This window comes from Ornithodoros turicata, chromosome 4 (genome assembly GCF_037126465.1).
Source record: "Ornithodoros turicata isolate Travis chromosome 4, ASM3712646v1, whole genome shotgun sequence".
NCBI classification, from domain to species: Eukaryota; Metazoa; Arthropoda; class Arachnida; order Ixodida; family Argasidae; genus Ornithodoros; species Ornithodoros turicata.
In genome coordinates, this window is record NC_088204.1 from 7,327,830 (window position 1) to 7,347,779 (window position 19,950).

At 44.9% G+C, this 19,950-nt stretch overlaps 1 protein-coding gene across 1 annotated transcript; it reads left to right on the forward strand.

Moving 5' to 3' along the window:
* Window positions 1-55: 55 nt before the first annotated feature.
* Window positions 56-17,313, forward strand: LOC135390881 (YTH domain-containing protein 1-like). Its single transcript, XM_064620839.1, has 20 exons — window positions 56-201; window positions 587-676; window positions 1,474-1,763; window positions 2,177-2,297; window positions 2,386-2,547; window positions 3,321-3,602; window positions 3,661-3,741; window positions 4,181-4,225; window positions 5,598-5,701; window positions 5,825-5,878; window positions 6,446-6,500; window positions 6,570-6,687; window positions 6,794-6,878; window positions 9,398-9,564; window positions 11,275-11,354; window positions 11,416-11,458; window positions 14,760-14,811; window positions 15,218-15,289; window positions 15,612-15,725; window positions 16,885-17,313. Exons 1-20 carry the CDS (start codon window positions 174-176, stop codon window positions 16,966-16,968), a joined length of 2,127 nt encoding a protein of 708 aa, XP_064476909.1. The 5' UTR covers window positions 56-173; the 3' UTR covers window positions 16,969-17,313.
* Window positions 17,314-19,950: the final 2,637 nt, after the last annotated feature.

A 19,950-nucleotide genomic window follows, 5' to 3' on the forward strand; every position in this document is an offset into this window, starting at 1 on the left:
TCACTGTCGGCTTCCTCTTTCTCCTTCGCCACTATTGTGTTACGTAGCCAATCCAATCCAAAGCCAATGTGAGCCATTTGCTCTAAGCGACGCTCTTGCGTAAAGTTAGCCTCATTCTGTACTCTTGTTATTGTCCTAATTTTCGGCAACATCCAGGTAATCCAGGTAATATAATGACATCTGAGGACACCGAAAACAAAGGTAAACTCACGGCATTCGTTGCCTTTAGGGCCGCTGTCGCACATACATGCCAAACTAGGTTGGCGTTCGTCAGTCTCCATTTTTGCATGAGCAGGGACAAAGGTCGGTCATGTAATGCACATCGGTGCGGTTCAGAAAACATGAGCTGTTCCCTGTCAATTTCCGAACTGACACATTGTTGCTTGTCCTGTTACGAAGTCGAGAGTTGATTGTAAACGTGAATGCGTTACATGTTGTACTTCACTGCACGAGGACTTTTTGATTGCTATATTTTTCCTGTTCGACTGGTCTTACCGCGACTGTCACGGTGATGTGTAATTTTCGCGTGATTACTTGATTATAATCGATATGGAGTCGTGACATTGCGTTTTTGCTGTCATTTCAGATATGGAAGTAAACGTTCTAGATGAACTCCTCGATAACGCTGAAGATGATGATCTAGCTGCAGAGTTAAAAGACGAAGAAAAGAAATTAGGTGGGCCGATTTTCTACGCTGTCCTTTCAGCGCTGTTTGTTACTGTCTTGTCAGTGTACAGGTGGATCCTCACTTGTGGTTGTATATTCAAGGCCAGGAGATATCTGGGGGATTTACAGCCGTGCCACTCGTGCTGGAAAAATTGCAATAATGTTTAATATGTTAACCTTCAGTGTCATTCCTTGCGGTGCCACACCAAGCAGATTCAATAGCATTTGTCTTAATCTCAGTTGTGCATAAAACTGATTTCTAGAGCACAACACAAGATCGTTTCTTAAAGTATATATAACACAAATACCATTTCACGAATTAAACACTCAGCTTTTTAGGAATTTGCAATGACAAAACCAAAAATGCACCCAACATGAAATGCAGATGCGGTTGCTCTTTGAGCTGTCAAGTATGTTAATTGACCATGTTATTAAAGATATAGCTGATCCACATAAAGATCAACTTAATATTCACAATGTTAAATAATTTTAAACCTGTAAGCTACATCTGACTTGTTGAAGTAGTGTCATACATAACATTACATACATAGTTTACTTTTACAAATGGGTCACATCATCCTGTGGCATTTAGTGTCATCACAAAAGGAATGCGTGGCAGGAGTTTCATAAATAATGGCATTCGAGGCCTGAATGACATTATACCCCAATGCCATTTTCTCTCTTTCTTTTGTTTGCCTGTGTGGCGAGAGCAAATATGAGATTTCACTTGTACAAGGTAAAGACACAAAGCTAACTGTGCACTGCACAACTATAGCCTGCACCCACGTTTCTGAACAATGCACTCAGGCAAGAAAACACCTGCCAAGCCACCAGTTTCATCTTCCACGGCCAGTCAGGTGAAACGGAAACCGGGCACAAAACCAGCAAAGAAAGCTCCGGTAACAGAAAGTGCCCTGCAGAAGAAGGCAAGCCCAGTGTCCAAGATGAGCGCCCCAAAGCCTGCAGCGGCTGCTGTGCCCAAAAAGAAAGCTGCCGCAGCATCATCAAGTGTGCCTCCTACTGCAGTGTCGTCAACAACGCAGCTGCCGCAGCAGGCAAAGGCTGCAGCTCCACAAGCCAAAGTCAAGAAGCTTGTGGTATGTGTCACACTGCATACTTATGCATAGAGGCTGAAGTTCTAGGATTTAACCCGATTCTTCCCCGAATTTGCACCCCGAATTGAGGGTTGCCTCTTTAGGGTGAAACCCGATTTTTACCTGACAAATTGCCCTGACTGGAACATCCGCAGGAATGCACACAAACTTGTTTGGATGCAGTTACATCACCGTTACTTAGCATACTGGAAGGTTTTCCACCCGAATTTGCACGAATTTAGAGCGCTTGTTTATTTACCTGATTTTTACCCTTCGGATTTAAAAAAAAAATTTCCCGAAAACGTCAGGCTCTACTTATGCAGCAGTTAAGCTTTAGCGGAAAGTACTAAAGTATTATCGTCAACTGTCAAGTGAAGCTGTGAACTTTGAAGCAGATAAGTATGCTTGTTCTCCAGGCAGCAAAAGCTGTGAAGTCGGAACCTGCGGCAAAGCCTACAGCAGCTAAGACAAAACCCGTACCTGCAACAAACGCGAAACCGCCTGCGGAAAATGCTGCGGCCGCTGCCGTCACCAAAGGTGAGTCTCGCTTCTGGCAGTAAAATCTGCAATGTTGGACAGGAATTGACAAAGCGTTTTAACTCGACGATTGCCTGCACACTTTCAGAACAAGCTGCGAAGAAGACTGCCCCTCCGAAACCGGCTGTAGCCACTTCGAAGCCGTCGAAAAAAGCGCCACCTGCAGCGGCTGCTGCCAAGCCCATGGGTGCGGTTAAGAAAGCTCCAGATCCTGCTCCCCCTGTGAAAGTGAAGGTTGAAAAAACATCGCGTAAGTGTGGGGTCTCGGGCCTTTACTTATTGCAGCAGATTGGGCTTGTTTACCTTATACCACGACCTACAGTGAACCCTCGTTATTATGACCATGGTCGTTCCCGAAAAATTTGGTCATAACGCGGAATTGTCATATTAATGGGGGCGATTTGCACAGGTTTCACTGCACTCTTCCCCAGGAGTATGGTCATAAAGCGCGTATGTCAGATTATCGGGGGTCATATTAACGAGGGTTCACTGTACTATATTATAACGATCACGTGATAGGCACCCCTTGCCAGCGCCGCATTTGGAAGTTGGCGATGGCGCTACTCATCGGCCCGGTTATTGCTTCCTCGACTTCTACAATACTTTGTACTTCAGCTTACCTTAGTATTTTTGTACAAGCGTTGAATGTCCCACGGGCAGTGCTTCTTTCTAAAGTTGATTATCATCATCAATCTACGCGTTTTCGTAGGAACCGTTGCCGTCGTCTGCAACGGTAGTCGTACGTCCGCTTCTTCGCGTTCAAAATTCAAATTTGCATCGTCCAATCACAATGTCGATCTCGCGGGCCGAAGAGCAGCGCCCCCAGTGGATCGTGGGGACGGGCTCCCCATAGGGGTTGCCGATTATGACGTGGCCACTATAATCTACAGGTTTTCCTGGTGATTTTAATCCACGTGCCATGCAAACTTTATGGGGCATGGATTAATTTAGATGGCACATGGATTAAAATCGCCGGGAAAACCTGTAGTAGGTCGTGCCTTATACGCAAAAGTTGCCCAACAGCAAACCCCAAAACGGCCACGACCAAAGCTCTACCTGACGACGATCCGGATCGTCTTCACATGGCACCCACTGCTGAAGAACTGCAGGTTGCAGAAGAACCCATGCTGACCGGGACCGCCCCTGTGGTCCCGTCAAAGAGGCCGGACTTTGACACCCGTAGCGAGGCATCTTCGTCGGACCACGAAAGCTGCTCCTGCAGTCTCGGATCGAGCACGTCGAGGTCGAGATCTAGGTCACAGTCAAGGTCGTTCTCAGATTCTTCTTCTGCTGCATCTGAACCAGGTGATGACACTTTCTGTCGGTTGCTGTTGCTAACTCCCGTCTCACTTTGTTCCTTCAGATCATTCCCCGAGGCATCATGTTCCACGCAAACGTCGTCACTCTCCCATCATCTACGAGAAGCGCACCCGTAGCGAAGACAGTGAGTGACACGTAGATGATAATTAGAGCCTGAAGTTTAGGGTTTAACCCGATTCTTCCCCGAACTTGCACCCCGAATTGAAGGGTTGCCTCTTTAGGGTGAAAGCCGATTTTTACCCGGCAAATTGCCCTCACTGAGATTTCTGTAGGAATGCGCACTAACTTGTTTGGCAACAAATGCAGTTTTATCACCATTTGTACCAAACTAGTTCAGTTAGTTTGAATAACTGAGCCCGATTTCCCCCCGAATTTAGTGTACTCGAAGCTTTTCCACCCGAATTTGCATGAATTTAGAGCCCATGTTTATTTTCCCGATTTTTACTCCCCGAACTTATAAAAAAATATTTCCCGAAAACTTCAGGCTCTAATAATAATGTTTCGCGCAGTGTCCACAATGCAGTCTAAGACATACTTCTGTTTTTTTTTTTTCTTTCTTTTAGAGGGCCACAAGCGTCCACGTGTATCGTCTTCTGTGGGCCGGCGAGGTAAGGCTTGTGTTGCCTTAAAGGGGCAGTGAAATGCAAAAACAACTTGTTCTCGAATGAAAGTCAGCGTTTCAATGAGTATAATGCACGCAAAATTAGTTCACACAGTGGTACCGTTTAGAAGAAAAACGCAATGAATACAGAGCAGTCCTTGGTGGCAACAAATGGTATCCCCAGGAGGCAAAGATTGGTGGCATCCAATGAGACAGCAGGAGAAGCGTGTGGAAGTGGAACGGGTCCTGGCGTAGCGTTGTGTACATGCGTGGCATGATGCGCGTTGCTGAATTTTTCAATGCTGATTTACCGAATTGTAGCCCGCGACAGTAATCCCAAATGTTCTAGCGACAACAACTACCTTCATGTCCTTCAGACAGCGACACCAGCATGCTTCGTAAGTCGCGCTATGTTTTTCGCCGGAACTGCTCCACGGCGTGGCAGGGCGCGTTCACGCGCAGCATGCACTAAAAGCACCCGATGTATACCCGATGCACGAGCTGAAGGACGTTCACTGCGTAGTGCCGAGGCAAGAAAGAGTCCGGTATAATTTTGATTGTATCTTCGTAACTGAATCAAAATTTTGAATTACGACGACAAGTGCAAAAGTGGCACAGCGTGTAACGTGATTTGAAGTGAACTTGTGGTGGCATTTTAGCGCCCCTTTAATCGATGCGTTCAGTACCACAACAGTTGGAGCCCCAGCTTCCTGCGGTGGAAAATTAACATGTCCACGGAGTGGGACTTAGAAATCTGTGGGATTCTGCGGCAAGAGAAAACAATCAGAAAAAAAATGTTCCAGCATTCTTCCAAGATCGCTTATTGACTCGTCCAGTGTGCTTTCCCAGCCTTTCGTAACTTTTTCAGTGCACAAAGAAAATTAGACTCAACTCTGACAATTTCTGTCCAGGTATTCCTGTAGCTAAATTTTCTTTCATTGCGACACGTTTAACCGTGTAAGTGCCAGCCAGTATCGGTCGCGGCTGGTCGGGCTGAACCCACAAAAATGTTGCAGATCGATTAAAATCCTTACGTTATTCTGAAAATATACAGAATATTCCACGGAAAACACACGATTCTGAAGTAAACAGCAGGTTCTGCAAAATTTCGCACATATATGGGAAACTCTAGTTATAGTCTTCCCAAAAGTCTTCCATCAGATGTGATATGGGTTGAAATATTTCTCTTGTATGACAAGTAACTGGTGCTCTGGTGGATTGGCAAACGTGGGATAGCACTCTGTGTTTGACGTTTGCTGTAAGATCCATTATAGTGCCTTCAGTTTCTTATTGTTTCAAAATCGTTTCATCGCGGTGTGCAATTTTGTCGTCTGGGTGTTTCATATAGGTAGTCACGTGAAACACATGTCTCATTCCAGAAGACGTGTCGGATCACCATCTAATCAAGTACTTCTTTCGTAATGCACGTTTCTTCTTGGTGAAAAGCAATAATCACGAGAACGTTGCCCTGTCGAAAGCAAAAGTGAGTCACTTTTGTCAGTTTCATTATCAGGTTGCTTGTAAACGGTGTAAAATTTTTGTGAACTACGTTATTTTCACAAGTCATCTTGAAGTAGAGCGAACTAAAGGTTGCACAACGTTCCAGGGTGTCTGGTCGACTCCACCACAGAACGAAGCCAAGTTGAATCAGGCGTACAGGGTAAGCACATGCCTTGCTCAAATGTTTCAGCTTCAGATGTTCTGAGATTTTATTCAACGTCAGCGAAGTTTGTGGCCTCGTCTAATACACCCATGTTGTCCAAAAAACAATACCCCTGTCCATGTTCATTCTCATGATTCCTGTACTTGGATCATGTTGAAGCTATTAATAGACTCTAATCTTTACCATTCACCCACATTTTCTCGCGGTTGGCAGGTGTAAGGAACACATTTTGCATTTGATACCCGAGAAACATTTGTGGTCTTAAAGTGACCTCGAAACTTCCTCTCCGCAGCAGAATTTACCGGTGAAGAAGGCACTTGCCTCTTGAACATAAAGCTTTGTACGTGAAACAGTAAAATTATTTCATAGTCACTTTAAGTGTAGCTGTAATATGATTCAACTGCCATTTGTGCAGCAGAGGCACTTGCACTGTCGGTACACCATTAAAAGTCCCGATCTGATGATTTGGTCAGGTTTTCAGTTCATTGCTGTCAAAGCTGGTTACAATGTTGCAGCTCAACATTGTGTTTTTATGCATATTTTTGTCCACTGTCTTTCTTCCAGGAGTGCAAGAACGTAATCCTCGTTTACTCTGTGAAAGAAAGTGGGAAGTTCCAAGGTAAGGATTTGATATGGTGTACGGGTGCATAGGTTTGGGTTCTTACGTAGAAAGTACATTACCGTGCAGGTTTTGCTCGACTGGCTTCGGAATCGAACCACAACTGTCCCCCAATCCAGTGGGTCCTTCCACCGGGTCTCAGTGCTAGGGCCCTAGGTGGGGTGTTCCAAGTGGACTGGATCTGCAGGTCCGTCTTAGTGGAACATTTGCCTCGGAAGATTACTGTTATGGAATCCTCACATACTTTCTGGTCTCTCGCGTTAAGTCTGATCGAGTTTGTTCCATTGCTGCAGGCGTGAACTTCCGTTTACCAAGACCGCGCATCTTTACAACCCATGGAACGAAGGCAAGCAAGTGAAGATCGGAAGGGATGGACAGGTACAGTATTTGGCGCTCTTAATAAGTAAAGGGACCTCTGCACTCTGGCTCCTGGGAGCCCACAATCAGTCTTCGTACTCCTTGACAGAAGGATACGAGATCGTGTCCGAGGCCCTCAGTTTTCCGCGATTCCGCGGCACTCGGAATGAATCGGGGGGGGGGGGGGATCCTTCGTTTGGCACAGAATTTCACGGAATCCCTTATTTTTAGGGGTGTGCGGATATTGGAATTAGAATCGAATGCCGAATATTCGGGTTTCCGGATATTCGACTACAGTGAACCCTCGTTATTATGACCATGGTCGTTCCCGAAAATTTTGGTCATAATGCGGAATTGTCATATTAACGGGGGGCATTTGCAGAGGTTTCACTAACTTGTTCCCCAGGAGTATGGTCGTAAAGCGTGTATGTCAGGTTATCGGGGGTCATATTAACGAGGGTTCACTGTATTCGCCGAATACGAACGACGGCTCCCGAAAGTGGGCTTCACCTGATGCTTCCCTGCGTAAGGTGAAGCCTGCTTTACGAAATTGTCCATGCTGCAGGACAAACGCAGACGGATTCTAGTTTAGCTTAAGATAACGTTAGTCCAAGTTTATTGTGCATAGTACTTCGCCTGAGGAAGGGGCGGCGTCCCTCTCGTGTGCAGTTTAGCAGTGGCAGTGGGGGAATTTTGATTTGATGTCTGGGAGGTTGCCTTCAAAAAGTGCAACAAAAAAGGGTGCCCTAAAGATGTAATTTCCGCAGGGTATGAATCATAAGCTCCTTCCTATAATGTTCCTATAAACTCTGTAGATGCCGAAAGATCTTTCAGCAGGTATAAAATGGTTGCAGGCGACAGACCGCATCAGAGGAGAACACGAAGATATCATGTATGTAATGCTGAGTCACAACAGTGCTTTAGATCTTTGAATTTTATAAAATATTTTTTTGTTCGCACATTATCCAAGAAAATAAAGTGTTTCCCGTTTCAACCAGCCGCTGACTGCTCGCAACGGAAAATCGCGGAATTTATGAGTTGGTGCAGCAGAATTTTGAATTTGCTGCAGCAGAAAACCTTAATCATGTCACACATCAGTCACATGCAGAGTAAAGGTCATTGAGATCTTTCTGTATTATTTCTTAGCTTAGTTTTCTACCAGCTTTTGCAAAGACACGGCTGAAGTAAAAACTTGTGTTCTAAACTAATAAACAAGCAAGCTGTGCAACGAATTCGCAAACACTCTCGCTGTGTAGCCCTCTCAGAGGGTTACGATAACTGCTAGGGTGTCAAAACTACTGTACGATTTTGTTTAAAACGCTGCTTCAAGCTTTCATAGAGTGCATTTGTTTTGTATCATAAATCAACGTCTTAAAGGTCCGGTACGTAACCATTAACCGTTTCCGCAAATTCTTGGGAGAGCTGGCAAAGCTTGGTAGTTTTGGCTTTGCCAAGGGCAGGACATTTTGCCAGTGTGCCTGTTTGCGGCACTTCTGTCCAGGAGACAAAGGGCGACCTCTGGGAAATAATGTTGCCAGGCATGGAGGCAGATAGCGAGCTCATGTTCACGCCATACTTCAAAGGATTCGAAAATTAATTTTAATGTTACCGCACGATCACATGGATGAACTAGTAGTATACTTTCCTAGAGGTACAACATGAGACACGTGCTGCAATGATGCACAGATTAATACTGATGCAAAATAATTCTGAACCTTTGTGTTCTGTACTCGATCACGCAAAACGTTGGTCGGGGGGATAAGAGCTTAGAGTCCCACCTGCATCTTGCAAACACACAAAAGTGATTAACAAGTTCCTCATTGCACTTTATTTATTTACAGTCGCCATCCGATTTTTCGGACTCGGCGGGGATCGCGCAAGAGTCCGAATAATCGAGCAGTCCGAAAAAACGAATTTCGCTTCAAAATAAACTTTACTAAGCCCTAGCAGGCTGGAAAAATTTGTCGATGCTTTCCTAACGCGCTTCCAGCTCTGCCTGATAACATCAGCTTCTATTTCCTGAAGCGACATTTCGTCACTGTAACTACACTGACAGAGGCACCGCCGTCATCAAGTCCGCAAGTCGGCTTCACCTAACGCATGCGTGTTTTAGGTGAAGCTCGCTTTACAGCGCTGCCGCGCGACTCGCGGGCGGACAGCACGTGCTGGGCCGTTGGCCAAAAACGAAGACGCAAAAGCGCTACGACAGACCTCTTCTACTCAGAGGAATGGAAAGTCAACAATCAACACTGCCTTTTTTTTTTTCCTCAATATTTTAGTTGGTTGATTTCTTTTGATACGAATGTCAGATGATATCAATGTTTTCTGTCACCCCATGAGAGAAATTCGCGGGTTCGGCAAACAGAGTCCGAAATATCGAGCGACGGAGCTGCATGGCGTCCGAAATTTTGGACGTTCTTATACATCACCTCTATGGGACCCACGGCCGTTCCGCGAATGAGTCCGAATAATCGAGCACGTCCGAAAAATCGGTCGGCAACTGTATTTATTATTTATTTATTTTTTTTTTCATTTCCTAGGAAATCGAGCCACGCGTTGCAGAGGAGCTGTGCCGCCTCTTCCCCGTTGATGACATGATTGACCTGCACGCCATCCTGCACCGCATGAAACGGTCGTCGTCCTCTCGCCGACCTGTGGCCCCGTCGTCGCCTCACCGGCGCCACCATGGCCGCCACAGCCTGGCGAGGTTAGGCCACAGCCCCCCGCACGACGGGAAACTCCTCCTTCTCTACTACCTTCTCTGGACTTCGGCTGTCACGTGACCTGACGCCAGCCAATTACGTGATGTGTGCCTCAAAATTGTGTGACGTGATATAATGCGAGGACTATTCCGCTCTCACTCACGTCTCCCCTGTCCTAGTGCAAGGAGAGCAATGGGGGAAAAGACTGTCCTGCGTCGTTTCGGTGCGAAGGCCTTTAGCGGGGGAGGACCTAGTAGTGGGAAGCGTGGTCTGTAAGTGCGTTTGGGTGGAGTGGTCAGCACTTGGAGGGTTACGGTACTAAGCGTCCGCTTGTGAAGCAGTAGCAGTAAGTGTCAGTTAGGAAGATGTGTGAGAACAAAATTCGAACATTGGATTATATTGTCCTCTTTTAAAGCGACATCTCGAGGGATTACAGCGGAGAAAATAGCATCAAGAATGTAATCAAGGAGCAAAGCACTTGGGGGAAAAGCAAATTATGTAAGGAAGCTAGCCCTGGCTAACCTCTCTTGTCAATCTCCAGACCATATATACCTGTGCGCCTGGTGTGGAGGACTGGCCCCCCCCCTGTGTTTGTGGTTCTGGACTCTGGGTTTGAACTTTTGCTGCTGGTTTTCTCACGGACCGGCAACCTTGTGCTCCGCAACCTGTGCACGTGCCGCTGTGGGACACTTATGAGCGTTTTAGTCATCACGCTTTGGTTACCCTCTGTTGGGCAGGCCTTTGTTACTGGGAACGACACGTCTTTAAGGCACTACTTAGTCTTGTCTTTGGTTTTTTTTGTGGGTAGCATATGCAAGCGACGCTCACGAAGTTTGCCTCCTACTCTCTGTGGACTAGTGGTGCTCTGCCAAGAGTGTGGTGCAAAATGACTGTCCTAGTATTGCGAGAAAAACAAAACACAAAAATCACGTGCAGGGACATTTTTTCTGTGCTAAGGATCCGGTAGGTTTGTTTCTCTATTGCCCCTTTCGCTCTTTGTTGACCGAATGGTTTGCTTGTAGCTCCCTAAGTGCCTCCTCCCTTTTTTTCTCCCACCAACACCACCACCACTTTGGAAGGGAGTGGGAATAGGATTGTGCAAAGATGGTGTGCTCTGACTAACAAATTTCTCTACATAGTGTCACAGTGCTAAAGAAATGTGCAGAATACTGTGAAGGGGAGGGGTGCTAAATCGTTTTATTCAAGCAGGAAAGCGGTTGCATTTGTAGCATTAACGTGTTTTTTTAATCTAAAAAGGCCATCTAGCATTCACGATGTCATGTGGATTTGTAGAGACCCAAGAAATTTAGTTATTTAGTTAAAATATAACTTTTGTATCTAACATTTTTCAGTTTATAGTTTAATAGTTTCAAATGTTTCATTTAGACTCGAGCCCGTTCAGGTTCGGCCTGGTTACCGTATGTAGCTTTTTAAAAGAATTTTCATTCATGTCCAAGGCGTTGTTACACTTAGTCATCACTGAATTTTCCACAGCACCTTAGACTAACTTGAAGCACATCTTAAATGTTGACCAGCACTTGTGAGTGTCACAGCATCCGTATTGGGAGGCTTATGAACCTGATCTGTTTTTCAGGTACCATGGAAGGTGAGGGACTGTGTGGTAGAGGAAATTGCAATGCTTTCATTGGGATGTTGTGGCACCCTTGACAAAGGGAGTAGACACCGTTTTTCTGTAATGGAAAACTCTATTGCAGGGTTCATAGTAGACGCTCTCGCACTAGCAGGGGTTCACATTCCCCAAGGCCAAGGCACAGAAGGGACAGCCCGGACGACGGTATGGTGACCTCTTCAGAAGCTGGGTGTGCTCAGTCTTTGCTCATTGACGTACTTTTCAGGATACCGATTCAGCCGCAGGGCGCGCTACTCTCCGGGACAGGAGTAAGTTCCTCGACGTTAAAGCTTGCTATAGCCGGCTCAACTTAAGAATAGGGCCTGACTTTTTAGGGTTAAACCCGTATCCGCCCGATATTTACCCCCCGAACGAAATCTGTAAAATTCAGGTTTAACCACGAATCTACCCGAAAACATCCGGGTCGCGTGGCACACTCATAAGCGTGCATTAAAATCAGACTTGTACGTAACGGGTAACGGGTAATTGCGTTACTAGTAATCAATTACTTTTTTGAGTAATTTGTAACGTAATCGATTACTTTTGGGGCCCAGTAATTTTTTGAGTAATTCAATTACAATTTTCAGTAATCAATTACCAAGTAATCGATTACTTGGAAACTAAGGAATCCACATTGTTCGGGACGACGCGCACACACATATATGGGATGATTCACTGCCGCGAGAAGACAAAACCAACTGCCCTCTGCAAGTTCGGTGCAAGGCAGCTGTCTTATCTCTAGGACTTTTCCCGCAACAATTACTTACCCGAGGACCCCGAGGTGAATTGCCACAGTGTTCCGCACGTGTAGTGTATTTTTGAGTCCACCGTCCTCTCCCCATTCATGTGTACTATCTATCCGTAACCCGGCCTGTATGCAGTAAGTCGGACTGTAGGTTGTACCGTGAACCTGATGAGTCATTTGTGGGAGTTCCAGTTGGGACTCGTTTCACAGAACTCTCAAAACTCTCAACCTCTCGACACATTTTTCACAGGACTCTCGATCCCGATGACCTAATGCCACTCTTGTGACCATGAGCCCCTGTCAGTCTTGTGCGGAATACTGTCGATATCACAACGATGTCGACGCTCAGTTTCCTTTTTTTGTGGATATCTTTTTTTCTATCTTTTTTTATATCGTTTTCTCAGATATCGAAAGTAATTAGCAAAGTAACGCGTTAGTTTTCAAGGCGTTACTTCATTACTTTTTCCGGCAAGTAATTTGTAACGGTAAAAAATTACTTTTTCGTACAAGGTAACGGTAACGGTAATCAATTACTTTTTTTTAGTAACGTGTACAAGTCTGATTAAAATAAAGTTTGATAACATTGCTAAACATTAGTTCCATGTTAAGAAAAATTTTTATTTAAAAAAAAAATCACCCGAATACACCCGAATTCCTGAAGACAGAATATGCCGTAACGGGATTTAACCCGAATACACCCGAATTTTCGAATGAAAAATATAACCCGATAAACTCGCATAAACATAGCTCCGCGCGTTCACCCTTAACTCGCCACTCCAGGTATAACGAGGATGAGGAGGTATGATGCCACGTCACCGATGACGGTATAAGGAGAACTCGTTCTGGTTCGCCGGTCAGTTGGGATCAGCGGCTTGTCCCTTTGCCGCCGTAAACCTGTTTTGCCAGTTTTCCCGGAGAATTGGGGATAGAAGGAGCGGCCGAAGCATTACCGAGCAAGGAGAAAGGCTTTATCAGAACCCCGAACAGCCGAGTAGCAGACGACAGCGGAGAAGCAGACAACATTTCTCTAGGCCAATCGGCGAGCGTTCTCCTTATAGCGTCAGCGCGAGGTTCCAGGCAGATCACAGGCTGGTACTGCTCTTGACCACCGTTGCGCACGGTAGCTTTTTGCGGTCTATTTTAAATTCAATTTCTGCGATAATTATGACTCTGTGGCGTAAATTACTTTGCATGGTGCATCTTACTGGCCTACTTAACAGTTTTATAGGAAGAAAACTGTGTGTTAAAAATGGTTTCTGTGCTACTTTAAGTCGAACACGACTGTAGACACATTATCTAAAAAATGTCGCAGGATTCACAAGCTGAAGTCGAGATGGAGCGGTAACACGATGAAATGAGTCGATGCAGTGTGAAATCCCACTCCGAGTTAATCGCTGTCACCTAATGGACCACCAATTCACGTAATTCATTCATCAGTAATTCACGCCTAGTGATCCGATTATGTGGTGCATGACGGTTAGCTTCACATTCTGAGGGTGCGCTCAAATTGCTGCTGATTGTACTACTATTTTAGACATGCACACAAAGCGCTTGTTACATACTGTCACACTTACTACAGCCACTATTTTTGAAGGTAACAATCAGAATGCTGATCACGTATCAACAGGGTTCTCGTTGATACGGTTGCAGCTCCTGTGGGACTAAGGTTTTCCGTGTGACAGCTTACATTACGGTTGTGACTTTTATGTGATCCTTGGTATCATTACTGGGACCTCGGTTCGTGTGGTACTTCCCTTTATTCGTTTGCCACTTCAATGTGTCAAGTACTATTTGTGATTGAATTACAATACAGTCAAACTCCTTTACAACGAAACTCAGGGGACAGCAAAAAAAAATTTGCAGTAAAGGTATTTTCGTTAAAAAGGATGTCCATTATTGGACCTATAGGGCTCCAGTTGGACCGCAAAAAAATTTGCTGTAGTGGTATTTTCGTTAAAAAGGTGTTCGCTGTAAAGGAGTTTGACTGTAGTTGGATGTGAATGCATTGTACAGGGTGTTTTTTGAGCTGCACGAAATTTTCAAAAAATAAGAATTGCATTAGAACACTTGCAGTTTTTTTTTGTCATTAGCTTACCCGACTTGGCGCCCATTAGGAATAGGGTTGCTTGTGTAGTGAGGTGGCTAACTAACAGAGATAATTTCATTAACTTTAGTTAGGTGCTTTCAGAGATACGTGAGATAGCAGAATCGGAGGCAGTCATTACTTAAAGCGACTCTCGTTCTTTAACATTCTGAAACACACAGACACATTGCGATATCCATTGCCAAATTTTGCTATGCAAATGAGCCAAAACCGAAATCACGCACATCGGAAGTGCAGTGACAGACGAGAGCTCATCTGTCCATCAGATCAGCGCCTACTTCAATCAGTTTCATCACTGCAAAGCACGTGGCACTCCAACATGGAATCAACACTGCTCTCCTTGTGGCTCAGACGCGCTTTGTTTCGGCTTTTGGCTCATTGGCATAGCAAAACAGAGCTGCTTTAAATAATTACTGCGTCTAATTCTGCTGTCTCATGTTTCCCTAGAATCATCTAATTAAAAAGTTAATTGAAATGTCTCTGCTAATTAGCCACCTGACTACACAAGCAACCTTATTCTCTGTGGCCACCAAACGGAGTAAGCTAATGACAAAATTGAATGTCCTAATTCAATTTTTAACTTTTTTATATTTTTTTTCTTGTTTTTTAAAATTTTGTGCAGCTATAAAAAAAAACACACCCTGTATATGCTTTTCTCCTGTCACAAAGCTGCATCAAGTTTGACAGCATCATCATCACCACACACCTCTCTCTAATGCAGGTTGGCCATGGAGCGATATTCAAGCAGACGAGATGCACCACCCATGAATGGAGTGAGTTTGAATTCATTCTTACGGCTATCAGGTTTAGTTGAACATCCCGCTTTGGGAGCTGTGTATAGCATGCGCTCATAATTAGGGCCTTGTATTTTCGGGTTTTATTTATTTATTATTTTGAAAATTGGTGGGGGCTGAAAATCAGGTGTTGTTTCAGGAGCCGTACAATGGGCTTAAATCGGGCAGATATCTGATGGAAAATAAAAAAAGAGCGCTTCTCACATTTTACATGAACACGAGATGCGAGACGGCCATGCTGAATGTGTAGTGCTCAGTGTCCTCTGCAGTCTATAAAGTGGCTGAATTGGCACTGATTTTTGCCTGGTTGAGCCCAAAAGCACAAGGCCCTGCTCATGATTGAGTTCATTGGTGAAACCCAATTTTCAACGCGGATTTTTTCCAGGGCTATCCAGATTATCTACGAGACTACCACCACCCTAGGCCGCCGATGCCTCCCATGCCATACGGACCTCCTGTACGTCCACTTCTTACGCTTACTAGCTTTCGTACTTATATTTGCAAAAATCTTATCCATACTCCTAGGAGGAAATATCTTGAAGGCCCCGATATATACCGACAAACATTCATTAGCAATCTCAAAATTTTGATTGTTTCGAGTGTTCTTGTCTCCGTGGTAAAGATGGCATTATGGGTAAGGCCCCTGGGTTTTAACCAGGGGCCTTAATGATGTGATTCCTGGGAGATACCACCTTCTTGTGTTTTAATTTGTGCATTTTTTAAAAAAAAAACTTTAAAATTAATTGAGTTTCACTATTTCCGTTCATGGCTGCTTTCAGCCCCCATATGCTATGGATGCCATGCAGTATCACCACTACGACAGGAGTCTGCATCATATTGAGTACAACCATGGTGGTCCCTCGAGGACGTCTAGGGCAATAGAAAAAAGATCTGTAAGTAACACATCTACTCCTGTAATTTTCACGCATCTTTTACCCCCCAAAATGTAGATAAGGCTTGTTAATAGAGCCTGAAGTTTTAGGGTTTTACTCGATTCTTCCCCGAATTTGCACCCTCGAATTGAAGGTTGCCTCTTTAGGGTGAAACCCGATTTTTACCTGGCAAATTGCCCTCACTGGGATGTCTGTAGGAATGCATTAATTTACTTGTTTGGCAGAAAAATTCAGTTACATCATCATTTGTACCAAACCACTACAGTTAGTTGAGATTTCACCCCGAATTTAGCATACTGGAAGTTTTTTCACCCGAATTCACATGAATTTAATGCACATATTTATTTACCCGATTTTTACCCCCCGAATTTAGAAAAAAAATATTTCCCGAAAACTTCAGGCTCTACTTGTTAATGGCACGAGGAAAACTCGCATTAGAACTCGAGGCTGCTGCTTTGTCCAAAAATAAATCCAATTCTTTGCTGGAATAAAGAGGCATTCTCTCATCGCTGCGAGATCGACTTATAGGGGACGAAACTGTCACCTTTCTAGTGTGGATAACACGTGGGCTGATGTTCACCGTAATTCTAGTATATATATATTGACCAGAAGATCACTGGTACAATACTGTTCGGTTCCCCCAATGCTCCAGCTACAGCAGTAAACGCTGAATAAACGTGTAAAAGCAGACGACGCGTCAGCACAGTGGTAGTTCAGCATTTCTCCACTGCGCGCCAACACTGTTCGAACTCGTAGCGAATATGAGGTCACCCGCTCCGTTATCTAAAATATTTCTTCAAACAGAACACAATGCCCTTTAGGTATTAAAAACTTAGCCGTAAAAAATAAGCTGTAACATGGTACGACAGGTGGAGTTGTTGGGTGTTGCACTTTTGCATTGAAAACTGCAAAGGGAATTTGATTGATCAAGGAAAATAGGAAGGCTAGATCAGTTGCGCAGCATGTTTTGAGGTATAAAAGGGAAAAAAGGAGCGTTATTACAACATCTTTCTGCACGAACTTCCCTATTAGATCTCCCACACATTTTCTCAACGGGGCCTTCTGCGCCCATAGAGGCGGTGCCGTTAAAGGATGCTGAATGATGTAAATGACTAACGAAACTATGACAAATAACACCACAACTATTTCTTGCCAACAGTACGAAATGACGGTGGACGACTTCCTCCGAAGGACAGCCAGGCCGCCGAGTCGTTTGGAAAGGAGGTATCGAGAACGAAGATAGGACGGTGCTACGTCGTTGCTTCGCTTTATTTTTATTACTCAGTCAACCGGAGCCGTGCAGCGTCGTTGAAGATCATCCACCTCCACTATTTTGTGCATATTAAGAAGCATAGGGGCAACAATGCTCAGATCGTACAGTCACCTCGACCACCGCGTTATTTTTTACCCCGTACATGATTTCTTTTGCATCTCAGAACTTGATGTGCGATGGCCTGCTCCAAAAGGATGGTCTGTGTCTCGGCAGGTACTTGGTGGAAGGTGCCCAAGTCGAGGTTGCTTTACAGAGAATACATAAAGAGAACAAAGGAGAAAAAAAAACTCAATAAATGAAAGCGTGTTCTGTGTAGCTGTCTTGGCTGTGAAATCCTTGTTTATCCTTGTTTCCTCAATCTCTGGTGAGGAACTGGTGTGCCTTCTGGGAAGCAGTATTTTGCTGTACCAGGCCAGAGCTTGCTGTATGTCAACTGCATTATTTGTGCGTGTCTGCCCAAGACATGCCAGGGCTCTTTCAACCATCTAGTCTTGCCTAGCAACTCTCCCAAGACATGGAGGAACTTATCTCCATAATGGAAGAAATAATTGCATTTTCCAACGAAAAGGGCACGCTTGACTGACAGCCGGTCTTTGCGAGTGCTGTGCTGCCCAGCTGTGTGCCAAACAGAAATGGGGGCCATAATTAGAGGGCTAGAGAGGCACGCGCACTGCTCATGTTTAACGCACCCATTGTTGCACTGTGGTTCATATTTCATTCCTCGTAGGGAGTCTTACTTGTAAGGGCTTTGTTTTAGTATGTGGGTTGCCGTGGAGCCAGACACTTTGATTGATTGTCACTTTGTATCTGGTTCGCTGCATCATGCACACGTTGTACTGCACCCGATAGAAAAGAGGTGGGGGAGGGGTAAGAAACGTCGGCATCGACTCTGACGTGAGAGGAGCGAGAGCTGCATTCTTATTGGTTCTCGTAAGCACGTGACGTCGCCCTCCGTCGCCTCATTGGCGGAGATGCCTGTCGTGGTGTAACAGCAGAATGAGTTTCCGCATACGCGGGGTTGATTTCTTGCGGTCAAGTGTCACAACCACCACCTACTTAATAGGAGTATTATTAAGTAGGTCGTGGTCACAACCCTTGGGAGAGAAGACGATGGAAGAGATATTGGTGGCGCATACTTCGGAAGCATAAACGCACATTTTGGAGTCCCCTTTTAACGATCCATATGGGTAACTCACAAGTATAAGCAATGTGAAGGGGAGTGCCTCAGGACGAGAGCCACCGATATTTCGAACAGAAGACTGTTGTTCTGTTCGAAATATCGGAGGCTCTCGTCCTGAGGCACTTTCCTTGACATTTCCTTACGAGTTCGCTTAACTTTCCACCCTTCCAAGTATATGCAATGGCTTTTAACGTGATAGTTTCCCAAGACAGTGTCTGTTGAACGGATATGCAGACCAGTGGCGTAGACAAAAAAAAAGGACCCCTGGGGGAAGGGTTGAGACCCTTTCCCTAGAGCTCATACCTTTAGCAGAGCGTTTGGGAAAGTGAAAAGTGGTGAAATCCCCCCTCCATGAAAAATTTCCACTGAACCTTTCCGAAGACATTCTTCAGGCTTTCAAGAAATGGAGCAGCAGACCCCTGATAGCTGTCACCCAGCTCCAATGTCTGTAAATAAACATATATTTTCTCTCTCTAAACTGTCTACAGTACTGATGCAGACGGTTCTTTGTATAAACGAGACGTATCGGATCCACCTTTTATATCAGTGTGTCAAAACGGTCTCCGCACATAGCGACATCACTGAGAAACGCGCATCCATGGAGAAAATACAAGAAAGAAAGAAAAAAAAAGGACAGGCGACGGGAAGCGGGACTGACACTGATGCAGCAAAACAGATATCGCCCATTGTTACGAGTGTAGTGCATGCTTCTACGGTTCACCGACGTTCGACGGCCTTTTTGAATACAATTTGCTTAGCGCCAGCAAATCGAGCTAAAAGGGCCCTAAGATATGTCTCCCCGTGGAACGCATCCATTCGGACGCTCACGGACCTTCAGTCTGGGGAATTCCTCTACGACTCGGAGGATCAAACTCAGTAAGTACATTACTATGTCTGATAAAGAAGTGCCGATCTATTATTGAGTTGAGTCTCGCGTGACCCAGTTATGCCGACGATAAACGACTTCGGGAAGCGTTCGCTATACGCGCAACCGTAATGACATCGAATAGACGCCTTAGTGGTGCCTCAAAAGCACGAATACCGGTGCGCAAGGTTATTCGATAATGTTCAATTACAGCGCAGACTGGAACAAGCACACAACACCGTTACGTACTTGATGCTCGTGGAAGCACGCAGTTTATGCATCTTCCCACAAACAAGCAGCCGTACGTACACGTTTAATATTTAATACTACGGTCGCGTTCCAGCCCTATCATCCCCCCCCTTTTTTTCTTTCGATAACGTGTACTCGTCCAATATTTCCTTTGTGCGCTGAAATTTTACGCATAGCTTCATTAGAATCACCATTATCATAATGGTAACAGGACTGCGCGAATAGTAGTAATTAAAAAACCGAAGAAGCAGAACTCACTTTCTTTTATACCCTTTCCTCTAGTGTTTTTTTTTCTTGTTTTTTGTTTTTTTAGTTACGTCGCCTCAGAATTATTCGAATATGTATACGATTTGGAAGATGCATCGCTTCAATCCTGAATTCGAATACAGAAACCCATATTTTATTCGGCATTCGAAAAATCCGTATATTCGTGCAGCTCTATCATTACGACATACTCCGCTATAGCAGATGCTCGGCTTTAGCAGCTTCATTCACTTCCAGACGTAAAGAAGGAGCACGTGTTCATCGGAGCAGCCCTGTGCTTCTTCTCCGGCATGCTCATCATTCTCATCGCTCTCTCCGTCACCATAGCAACGCATCGAAAATTCTACTGGGGTTTGTACAGGCCGCGCGACAAGGTGATGGACGAGGAGGAGGG